This window comes from Rhamphochromis sp. 'chilingali' (genome assembly GCF_963969265.1).
Source record: "Rhamphochromis sp. 'chilingali' genome assembly, chromosome: 16".
Classification (NCBI taxonomy): Eukaryota; Metazoa; Chordata; class Actinopteri; order Cichliformes; family Cichlidae; genus Rhamphochromis; species Rhamphochromis sp. 'chilingali'.
Window position 1 is genome coordinate 3,508,139 of NC_137943.1, and position 12,625 is coordinate 3,520,763.

At 40.1% G+C, this 12,625-nt stretch overlaps 1 protein-coding gene and 1 long non-coding RNA gene across 3 annotated transcripts in view; one reads left to right on the forward strand and one right to left on the reverse strand.

The window, feature by feature from the left end:
* Positions 1-12,625, forward strand: part of pappa2 (pappalysin 2) — a 99,818-nt gene that overhangs the window by 84,795 nt on the left and 2,398 nt on the right. The window contains exon 26 of the mRNA XM_080906587.1: positions 9,856-9,954. Within this exon, the coding sequence (XP_080762713.1) occupies positions 9,856-9,954 (99 nt within the window). The remainder of the gene's footprint in view (positions 1-9,855; positions 9,955-12,625) is intronic.
* LOC308412329 overlaps positions 1-12,625 on the reverse strand; it is a 30,138-nt gene that overhangs the window by 16,778 nt on the left and 735 nt on the right. For both annotated transcript variants that reach the window (XR_013974562.1, XR_013974563.1), the window contains exon 2: positions 9,423-9,588. This is a non-coding gene — a long non-coding RNA (uncharacterized lncRNA). The remainder of the gene's footprint in view (positions 1-9,422; positions 9,589-12,625) is intronic.

The following is a 12,625-nucleotide window of genomic DNA, read 5'->3' on the forward strand; positions in this document are numbered from 1 at the left end:
ATAATACTTATGTGATGTAACACAAGCTTATAGGAATCATGTTATATACTTTTCCATAGCATTACATTTGAATTCAACAGTTCAATCTTTCAAATAACGGACAGATATTTGTGAAATGATGATACATTTCTGAATGTATTTTAACAATCTAAATATGCATATGTACAGACAGATACATTTAATAATCATGAAAATTATGTTTTATTACATTACAGTGATTTAACGTTAATTTACATTTGAAATGTGAAATCAGTCTATTTACGTAACTTTAATGATATTCTAGAAGAACAAAACTGTAAAATGCAGTAAAATACTTTTATATTAGGATGTTTTCCTACAGTGCAGCCATACCCGCGACCTTGTGGTTGTTAGTTCACATTCATTGGCCGATGCTTAGCGTCATGTGTCCCAACATCCAATGGCATGTCACATTGTTTTCATGGCCACACCCTCACCCCAGGTGCAGAGGCCTATTTCTGTTCAGGAATGTTGGGAATACTTTGAGATTTATATTAATTGCAATTCCTAGCTCTACATTTATTTTTTTTAAATATATAATTAGCACAGCGTGGCCGTGCAATGTTTTATATGTTTTTTTTTTGTTTTTATTCCTATTAATTATATTTTCACATGTTACCTCTGAATTATTGAATCAGACCTAGATGACATGACATGTTCAGCACAATTATAATTCAAATACTCCTTTAATTATTGATTATTCTCATTAATTTTCGATCATTTTATATATTTTTCCATAGTATTACATTTGAATTTAACAGATCATTCTCTCACATAACAGACAAATATTTGTGAAATGATGATACATTTCTGAATGTATTTTTACAATCAAAATATGCATATGTACAAAAAAATATATTTAAAAAACAAGTAAATTGTGTTTTACTATATTTACAGTGATGTTATGTTATTTTACCTTTGACATGTAAAATCACCGTCTACTTATGTAAATTTCATGATATTCTAGAAAGACAGTACAAAACTGTAAAATATACAGTAAGATACTTTGACATTACTATTTTTTGGAACAGTGTACCTTTCAAACTGGTTAGTATTTAGTAGTAGTTTATTTGTTCTGACATAATCAACACAGTTGATTAGGTGATGCCATGTGTCTAAGGCCACTGTAGCATAACTATAGAAAGACTTGTGACCTGTAGTTTGTATTCTAATTGAAAAGTGGTTTAATGTGCAATTTAGCATGCATTTCAGTTCACAAATACTGTAGCAATGACAGTAAATCACCTAAATTCATAAAACCAGAGAGTTTTTATTTGGCATTCGCCTTCTTGGTTCAGAAAAGGCTGGAACTACTGATGGAACACATAAACTGTTGATGTCTCATGGTATTAAAATATTCTTCCCACCTGCCAGCACTTCATTTTCCCCTTCCACCTTCCCGTGAATGTTGCTAGGCAAAACAGTTGCTTATAGCCCACTCCTCCATGACAACACTGTAAATTATACCAGACCACATGTGCTGCATATGCTCTATGCTCTCATCCAGATGCCATTGCACCCTCTTTGCACCTTGCCTCTGTTTCCACTCTTTCTTAAAACCAACATAGACATCCCGTGCAACTACCATACCAAAACTGTTATATGTAATGTTTTATCTACCTTTCAGTCCCATAAAAGGATTACATCACAGAAAAAGACATGTCTTCACCGAGATCATAAGAACAAAGACTGTAGTAAGAGTGTGCAGCCAGAGAAATGCATTGACTTATGCATGACTTCATATAAGGCATTTAGGCACGGAGGATAGAATCCATCTGCTGAAAACATTTGGTAGATGGTCACAGTGCTCCCCTTCATCTCATCATAAAATGCTGTACAGTATCTTTAAAATCAGTAGTAAGGTACAGCTAATGAAGGATTAAATGATTAAGCAAAACATGGATTAGGTATATCTGTGTTTTTGTCATTTAACAATAGTTCTGCATAAACAGACAGACCTCCTGTGAATGAGTGTTATGATCTGTGCAAGATGCAAGCTATACTATAAGTGTGACAGTGGAATATACAGGCTTCTTTACAGTTGCCAGGTAATAGCTAAACATGTGGTAATGATGTGATTATAAATGGACTGCATGTAAACTTATCTTTCAGAATAATCTACGTTCTGCTCAAAATACTTTTTTTAAATGAACATATCAAATACCTGTTGCACTACATAGAATTATCCATCCATCCATTGTCTGCCACTTACTCAGGTTTGGGTCATGGGGGCAGGAGTCTAAGCGGAGAAACTCAGACTTCCCTGATCCAGCTGGGCACCGAGTCCTTCCCAGGCCAGCTAATAGTATAATCTCGCCCGTGACTCCTGAGTCTGCCCTGGGTTCTCCTCCCGTTAGGACATGCCCGAAATACGTCCCCTAGGCGATGTCTAGAAGGCAATCTAATCAGATGTTTGAACTGGTTCCTGTCAATGTGGAGGAGCAGCAGCATCCAAAATGACCAAGCTCCTCATCCTGTCTCTAAAAGACAGCTCACGAAGCTAATTTCATTCTTTGGCCACTACCCAGAGCTTGTGACCATAGGTGAGTGTAGGGACATAGATTGACCAATAAATCAATAACTTTGCTTTTACGCTCTTTTTTTAAAGCAAAGCTGTATAAAAGAATTTTACAATCTTAACATCAGAAAAACAGCCACCTCCCAAATATACATACCTTTAAAACAAAGACCAAAGAAGCATCAAACAAAGAGTAAAACTCCCTGAACTGTCCTACCTGGCAGAAGAAATCTTTTCTTCTCTGTTAGTGAGTCATATGGAGAAGAGAAAGGCCTGACTGGGGTCAGGCCATGTAAAGAATGATATAAATTCCTGGTAGGAAATTTAAAAAAAACAATCATATAATATACTGCTGCTTGACAGCAGAGGGTTTTCTAGAATTCATACCTGTGTTATATAAACTTGGGTGAAGAGCTTGTCAGGTGTGGATGACTACTCAGAATATTCGTGTAAGTGAGGTTTGGGATTGGCTGCTTCTGCTTTTTATGCCTGTTTCTTTTACACTGATTGGAGTGGAGTTAAAGATAATACACAAACCAGCTGACCTTTTAATTACCCGTACGGGACTGAAGTGGATAGCCAGTTCTTGCTGTTTTAATATTATTCCTGGGTCTGTGTGTTTCTTGTGATCACAAGATATTTTCTGCCTGGAAGGGAATGTAAATACTAATTAACCTCAGCATGAGCCCTGGCCTCCAAATTAACCTCATCTGGGCAAAGTGTGGGGTCTGCTTATTTAAACAGTTTTCAGCAAGGAAGGACAAGAAGCATGGGAACGCTGACAAAATCCAGAATAAAGGTCAGAGCTGGAAATTTCAAATTAAACTTGCCATTAGGCTAAGCAACTTTTTGTCATGAAGGTTATTCAGAGATTTACATACAAGCTGTGATTGTAGTGAAACATCTGGTGCACTTACTGGTAAAGTATTTACTTAGAGACAGAACAATTAAATAGATTTATTTTTGTCCGTGGCCATTTAGTCAGAAAAGGCAAGGGGATTTGTCAAGTAGGGAGTTCTTTGAAGTGAAGAGAAATATCCAGAAATCTTCTCAGCAGCTGCTCTCTCCCCCTGCGCAGGTTAGGTAAAAGTCTACTGTTAGTCTTTGAAATATCTCCATCAGCTCATCAGAGGAAACCAAAACTATCTTTGGCACTCAGCACTTATTTTCATATTGTTGGCACGTCAGGCCCTTCAAGCCCTTAAGGTTCAGTGGAAAACATTAAAAAGACTTTCATCATCGCGTTTAAGATTCTGTGTAACTTTCATTCCAGAAAATTGCGTGCCACTCCAAAGTTTCTCCAGCAGGACTCCCACACTGGCCAAGGCATTGCAAAAAACTGTTTACACTAAAGGTATTCTAAGTAACTTAAAGCATATCAGTCATCAAATTATGTCCATCTACTTTATTTATCCTAGGTCAACAATGTCAAACCAAACCTAGATTGCTAAATTGCTTTGAAGAATCTTTGTAGTCATCATTTTTACTTCATCACAGTGATTCAGCAGGACTGTAAACTGGATATAACACTTTACTCATCTCTGCCGCATTCACACCTTATGTACTCTAAGGCTATATTACTGTGTTTATCATGTTGGTATATATCCCTATTTACTGTAGTGTAACTTTAGGACCGCATCAAAATCACTTAAAGCTTTCCCTTCCATATAGTTACAATTATTTAATTGCTACGACTTGCCAGTGCAAGGTTTGCTGTTTAGCAAAATAACAATTAATGCAAGGTGAGTTTATATAAGAGATGGCACGATACCACTTTTTTATGTCCGATACCGATACCGATATCATAAATTTGGATATCTGCCGATACCGATATGAATCCGATATAGTGTTTTTTAATCAACAAAACTGTTTTTTAAAATATCTTGCTGCATTTTGCAAGTCTGCAAGTTCATACTCAAGTTTAAAACAACAACTACACTAAAGCTATTCTGTTATACCTGTATACAAAAAAAATATTTCATAGTTCAGCAATACTGATCAATCTAATAAACTTAGACCTACACCATCCTCCCTATTCTGGTATTTTAAAGAGTACTTAGCGTAAATATTAAGCAACCTAACTAATAGGGTTCCAACTCCCAGCAACAACAAAAATAAATAAATAAAAAATAGGGAACCACCCCTCACGCGCCACCTCATGATGCTTAATCGACGTAATCAACCTTAATTTGATGCAGTGTGAAAAAAAATGCACAGAAATCAATTATTTTTCAAGAAATATTAAATAGATTCAACATCTTTCTTCAACAGAACTGCAGACTGCACAGATGGTACCTTCCCAAAGTAAAAAGTACTATAGCTTACTAGGGTATATATATTAGACTTAATAGTCACTATATACAGTAATTGACTTCTATTCATTTTACATCAAATTAAAACTTTGGGTGTCAGATAATTATTTATTAAAAGCTAGACATTTTAAATGAGAATAAGAAAGAAAAGTATGTCTTTGTGCCCCCTTTTCCCTGTTAATGCCCTATCGGCCCCCCTGGCTAAACTTTGCTAGATCCGCCCCTGCACAGTTACCAGCCGTCAGCTACGTAGAAAAAGATCCTGGTGTAGAAATTAATATTAAATAAATTGTAACAACAGCTGATCAAGCTTAAACGTGCTGCTGTTGTTCAGCCGCTGGTTTCCTCTTTCTGGCGCAAAGTGGACCAAAAACAAACGAGAGACAGACTCGCGACAGAAAAGCTGATCAGCTGATTTAAGCAGTTTCACATTGAAGTAGCAGCCGGAGAGCGAGAGGCAGTCGCTCGTTAAGCTTAACGTGGGAATGCTTTACAAACATTCAGAGATGGACTTACACACTTGCTTTACTTCTCTCGGGGATAACTTTGTCGGAGATGAAATGCCAGGTTGCTAGCGAAGCTCCAAATGCTATCCAGACCACCGCCACAGCCGCTCTATCACGTGATGCATACTGCTCCGACGTGCTAACGTTCTGAGGTGAGTTACGGCGTGTTGCAAGTTTTGTGAGGTGCTTTCGTGATATTTAATGGATCGGATTACATTTTTTATTTTTCTCCGATATCCGATCCAGTAATTTAGGTCAGTATCGGACCGATACCGATACGTAATATCGGATCGGTCCATCTCTAGTTTATATAAGAGTTTATTTGTAGTAATCAATGCAAAAATGGTCATCTTGAGAAATTATGCCAATGGACCAAGGTAGCGCCAGGGTTTCTACAAAGATATGCAAAAGGTTGCACTCTAATGAAACAGAAACCACATCTAACAACAAGGGCTTGAAGTCACCATCCATGGAAAACAGAAATGGGAGCCTGGAGATAACTGAAGATGACTGCACTCATATTTGGGAAGGCCAGGCTAACGCCCAAATGATGTTATTGCGTTCTGCCTGAAGAACAAACTTATTTTTGAAGTCTGCAACTTTAAAAGGAAGGCTTTTCAGGCATCGGATAAATGTTGAAGCCAGAGTGGTAGATCAAGGGCAGACTGCTTTAATACAATATTAAAACCCCTGGAGAGTCTTAGGGTCGATTTGTGGCTTTTTCAAATTTCGATTACCTGCCATTTGCACAGTGTTGAATGGAATATAGCGAAAGTCTGCAAAAAAAAGTTCGGTCACATTTACTGTTAAAATTTCAGTATGACTTCCGGAAATTAGCTTCAGTGGCTAAGCTAGCGATAAACTTACGCTATCGGACCTAGTGGTCGATTTGTGCCCCATTGAAACCCATTATAAACGCTATTTTTCACGGCAAAAAAATTACAGTCAAATCGATCGTGATCGGTAATGCTTCCGCTTCCGCTTGCAGTACTGGCCTTAGAGTTGTAATTTTTTTATTTGTCCACCGGGTGGCGCCCTTGCTCCACATGTGACGCCTGCTGGAACATACACATGTTCTCCAGCGGCCTGCTCGAGACAGATACCCGGAAAAGGCAGACTAATTTCCCGCGTACAGCAGCAGCTTGGCCCGCTGCTCGACCATTTTATGACCTTAGGATCATTTGAGGGTGCATTAATTTTTTTTAATCAACAGGAAATGACGTATTTGTTTTCACGTGGTAGCGGAAGTGTGTGCTGCAGACACGGGAACCAAACCATATGCTCCGGCGCTGCGCGAAACACACCCGCGGCAGAGGCACTCCTCCCCGGGGGAGCAGGAGCAGCAGCGCCGCCTGGGGACATTTTTGGCTTCTGGAAAAAAAATTAAAACCGGATCGAAATTAATGTTCGTGCCAATCTTTTGTCCATCTAAAGGCCTAATTATAATAACAATAAAATATTACTTCAAATGTTTTTTTTTGGAAAATATTTTATGTTTTATGTTTTATGTTTTTGGGGCAAAAAAAGCAGTGCGCTCATGTGACGAAACCGGGATATAAAGGGTTAAAATCCGCGAAATGTAATTAAAACTTGACATGAATATTTCAAGGAGAAGTAGGTCTAAAAGATTGGCTAATTTAAAGTGGAAAAAAATATTAATATATAAATTTTTTATAGCACTTTTTTGGGCGTGGTCGATTTGTGGCTCTAAGACCGATAGTGTATGCATTTTTCTAAGACCCTCCAGTTAATATGCTATTCAATAATTTTCACAGGACAAAGAGGTGACAGAAGATCACAGAGGGCACCGCTTTTTTTGTCACTTTATAAAATCTCTGACAAACTCACAGCTTAGCATGCCTTACTATAGTGGTTTTACAGTTATTGTGCACTGTAAACACTCCTAGGAGTGAGACAAAATTTCAACACAACCGTTTTCCCGTCTGTGTGAAACAGCCTGTGACATCTCATTAGTTTGTTTTATTGTATTGTAAGAGGCAAAGACATTTACCAACCAGCTTGTAGCATTGCAGCATTTGATTATGCCGTGTGAGATTTCTTTTGCTTTACAGTGCCCTCTAACATGCATCCATACCCTTTCCATATGCTTTCGCAAAATCCAATTTTCTTGTTCCCTTTGGTTCAGATCTCTTTTTAGCATCTTCAGCTCCGCCCCCTGTCCAGGTTATGCTTTTAGAAAAGGTTGCTTTGCTGTACTCTCTACAGCTCCCATTTCTTGAGCCAGTGGGTTGTACTTCTAGTTAGTGGTTTGGTTTATGTGTTATTGTATCCTTGCTGTTCTAAAGAGCTTGGAAAGAAAAGCATCTGGACTTCTTTAAGATGCTTGAAGACGTTTCACCTCTCATCTGAGAAGCTTCTTCAGTTCTAAGGTCACATGGTGGAGAATCCTACATTTAAGTCCTGGGGGAGTGTCCCCCAAAAGTCAATGTGTGAAAACGGGTGTAGGTCACAATTAGCCCAGGTTTTTGGGTGAACCCGCTGTGAAACCTAGCCCCACCCTATCATGTGATTTCCTGAGGTCAGATGGCCCAGGGTGTGAGTGGGTGTTACGGTGTCAGGGACATAGATGCTTCTTTCTCTCTTCTTTCAAACCATCTGTCCTCTCTGTCCAAAATGTGAACATCCTCGAAAGAGTGACCTTTATCCTTAAGATGCAGATGGACTGCTGAGTCTTGTCCTGTGGAGGTGGCTCTTCTGTGTTGTGCCATGCGCTTGTGAAGTGGCTGTTTGGTCTCTCCAATGTAGAGGTCTGAGCATTCCTCGCTGCACTGTACAGCGTACACCACATTGTTAAGTCTGTGTTTTGGAGTTTTGTCTTTCGGGTGAACCAGTTTCTGTCTGAGCGTGTTGCTGGGTCTGAAATACACTGGGATGTCATGCTTGGAGAAAACTCTCCTGAGTTTTTCTGATACACCGGCTACATAGGGGATGACAATGTTGTTGCGTCTGTCTTTCTAATCCTCCCTCACTGGTGTCTGGTCTTCTTTTCTGTGCCTCTTTGCTGACTTGATGAAAGCCCAATTAGGATATCCACATGTTTTAAGAGCCTCCTTTGCATGTGTGTGTTCCCTCTTTTTCCCTTCATTCAGGCTTAGAGGGAACATTTTCTACCCGGTGTTGTAAGGTCTTGATTACTCCAAGTTTGTGTTCCAGAGGGTGGTGGGAGTCAAAGAGGAGGTAGAAAGACAAACTCAGCCAAGGAAATCACATGATAGGGTGGGGCTAGGTTTTACAGCGGGTTTACCCGAAACCTTGGCCGATTGTGACCTACGTCCGTTTTCGCATCTTGACTCGTGTGATTAGGCAGAGGATCAACAGGGGGTTCATGACCCTTTTGAGGGACACTCCCTAGGACTTAAATCTGGGACTCCCCACCATTTGACCTCAGAACTGAAGAAGCTTCTCGGATGAGAGGTGAAACATCTTCAAGCAACCTAAAGATATCCAGACGTTTTTCTTTCCAAGCTCTTTAGACTACGATGACCTGGATGACTGAGAACCTTCACAGACATATCCTTGCTGTTAATCAGAGACTTTGTTGTATACGCTCTCATAATTCCCACCATTCCCAACTGTTAGAATGGACTGAGGTTCTGTTTGACAGAAACTCTGGGTTATTTTTAGTGGAATTGAGTGCCTACAAAGTATTGAGACGGTAAAAGAGCAATTCATCATTATATATATGGTTGTAACAAAGTCTCATGGCACGCCTGAACCTTAATTGTTGGACGCCACCACCAACACTATGTTCAGTCTAATTTTGATTTTCTGTTATTCAGATATGCAGGCAGACCATTCTAACCTGCGTCCAGCTGACTGCTTACTCAAGGCCCAGCTAAAAGTCACCTACCTAAGCTAGCTAATAATGTTTGCACATGGCATATTCCATAGCAGCAAAGCCAAGAAGTCATGCATCTGTTAAATCAACAGAACTTTAGCTGTTGTATTCAGTAACCACAGATGTAATCATCTTTGACGTAAGAAGCCATCTTTAACTGTGATTGAGATTTCTTTATGTTTTGTGTGACTGTGGTTTATTTAACCTACCTTGGGAAGTGCTTTGCTGGTACAGTCACATGCCCACTTGTCCACTGAGCTGAACACCCAGACCTATCTCGGTCAGTAGACAGCAATCATCCTCTTTCATTAGTTACCCGGTTTCGTGAGCTTTGCCAGAGCTGCCAGTGACCACAAGATGGATTTCCTGGTATGCCTGAATATACAAGTTGAATTGGCCTCTGATTATTCAGCACAAGTGTTTATTTTGATTCCTTGATATTTTGTTTCATGGAAATATGTCCCAAACAACTTAATTGTGTGGCAGTGTGTGCCACTAAGTAAAATTCTGTTTTCTGGGAAGATGCTGAGTCATTTTTTTTGGCATTCCCGGTGTTTCATGTTGTGCAAGGTAAAATTCATATTTGGGGAAGGATTATTTCTCCAACCATAACAGTGTTTCTTGTTTGTAACTTGTGTCTAGCCTTTTGGAGGGGACGGCTGGTGTGACACCATAAACAACAGGGCCTACTGCCAGTATGATGGAGGAGACTGCTGCCCATCTACACTCTCCACCAGGAAGGTACACAAACACACTTTTCCAGAGCCACACAAGGAGACACACATCAATTTCAGTTGCTTTGATACAATCAGGTTTAATTTGTTTATGCTATTTATTATTGTTATCATTATTATTATTATTTGTTGGGTCATTTTTAATAAACAGAACCTTCAATCTACTGTAAAAAAAAGTGTTATTTGGCTTCCTCATTTTCAATGAAGATGGAGCTTAGAAGCTGAAGGCAGATTCTTCCTGTTTGCAGTAGTAGAAATCTGTGTCTTTTGGCACGAGCACTGTGCAGGAGACTTCTGCTAAGCAAACAAGCACAGATCCCTGCTACTTTCCCCTTGCTCCTGTTAACGACTGCGCCTATTTAGTCTCCCTCATCTGTATTTTAAACAACGGAGGAGACTAGCGGCACAAGCTTTTCCAGTCAAATTGTAAATAAGCAGGTTTTCATCACGCTGCTACGCTGTTTTCACACCTTCGACATGAAGCGATGGACGTCGGCACAGACTTGGGCATGAAGCGCAAATTTCACCGTATTATTTAAGCTGTGTTCCAAAATAAGCTCTGAATGTAAACGTCTCTGGTTTCAATTTTAATGTGTGATGCAGGCGTGTAACATAGATGGCATTTTAAAATGGAATTTTCTGTTGGGCTTGCAAAGGATCCCCTGCACGTCCCTCTATTTGAGGAACACGCTGGCCGTCTTTGTTTATTCATCCTAACATACTTGCCCTGGTGACAGCTCGCTCATGCTCGTTACGAGATGCAAACGTATCGCGTTACACTAATTGCGCTAAATGATTGCTGTATATATTAAGTGGCTAAGAGGAATGGTATGAATAATAATGAGTTAGCCCAGGTCAGCCTGTGGTGGAAACCAGGCCACATAAACACATCTTTTTCCCCTTATTTTTCTGTGCTTTCATGAGAACTTCTCTCCCCTGTTGACATTTAGGAAGTCACTTACTCCCCAGCTCTCCCACCACCGTCAAATATACTCTGTTTGGCTACTGTAAAGCCACATATTCCTGACACTCTTTGAGGGGGCCCTGCCTGTTAATTCATATGGCCTACAGTTGGCTGAACCTCCGCTGTCTCCTTTATGTCCGCAGCACGCCATGACTCACTGGCAGCTCCTTCTTAAATGGAGGAGTTCAGTGAGTCTGCAGCTGCCGTCATAATAAATGAGCTGCCAGACTGCCACTAACTGCTCTTTTACAGGGAAAGGGAGAGGTGGAGGGTATAAGTGTGGGAGCAGCGAGGTGTCTGACGGTCTGCGGTTTCCTCGGCCACTGTAAAACAGCAACTCAGCAAGCGGGGGTCGTTTCAAGGAAGTGAACTAAACAGCCATGAGAGTGTGCATCCTGACTGCCGCAGCTCCAGCAGGGTGATGGAGCAAGAGGGGGGGTAATGAAGGCTCAGCCTTTTTCCAGAACTCTCTGTTTCTATGGGGCTCGATGTATGCAGGTGTAGGCAATTACAGGTTTTTAACACAGCGTGACCCACATTGCTTATTTTCACTGCCGCCACACACAAAAAGCCTGGACGTTCATGACATTTCAGTATTATTAATCATTCAACATAAACAGATAATGTTGATAATGTTTAGATTGTTCTGCAGCTGTGGCCACTGTGCATATCTGAAATACTTGATATACTTTGAGTCAATAGTCATATGTGATGTTGTTTGGTTTTATCCCGTGGGGCCTAGGGCTGTTCGATATAACGATATCTATCGGATATAAAAACATCTATCGTTTCATTTTACACTATCGTTTATTTCGTGGTGTCGCAAAATAAACTGTTTACGGCAATATTGTTTTATCGTTCTGATGGTCACTGTAGTGGCTATATTCATTTCCTAAAGTTCTCTCTTTCTCTTATATTTATCTTATACTTCTCTTATACTATATCTTATATAGTATATAACCACACTAAGGACGGACAAGCCTTTGTTTTTATGCGTTGTCGTTAGCAACAACGACGGTAAAACCACGGCGTGTCCGCTTGTTCCACATAAACCTTTCACAATAAAGCTCAAGATCCTGTTGAGACTTTTCAAAATAAACGGAATCACGTGAAAGATGCAGAATGTTTACGGATGAGAAGTAAAAACGAGCCGCCAGGTGCTAAAAAATAAACCTTAGACTCAAACGTTAGAACAGGCTTCTCCCCGCAGCACGCCGTGTAATAAATACTCACAAAGAAAACGGCGCCGTTACAACTTATGTCTAAAAATGTATCGTTTCATGCATCGGTTACAACACTCGACTCCAGCTACATGACGCCCAGCAGGAAACACTTCAGGTCGAGCTGCTCGAGATTCACAGCATTTACAGAAAATGTTACATTTTTGTGATTTATATCGTTATCGGGACGATAGATGTCTTAATATCGGGACATGAGATTTTGGTCATAACGCACAGCCCTAGTGGGGCCAGCTGACTCCTTTTCAAGGAGCTGGAATACTCGAGATTTGAATCAGGTAAGACTGAATGATTGGGCAAAAGGGAAAAGTTACGATGTGAGCTGCCACATCATCTGTCGAAACACTCACGCTTCCGTTAATTTAACAGGAGTGTCTGTTTTTGTCCAACAAGTGGCCAAACCAGAAAGGGCTGTGGGGCTGCTACACGAAACGTTTTCGTCACGCGGGTTTTGTTCGCGAATAGGTTTCGGCAAA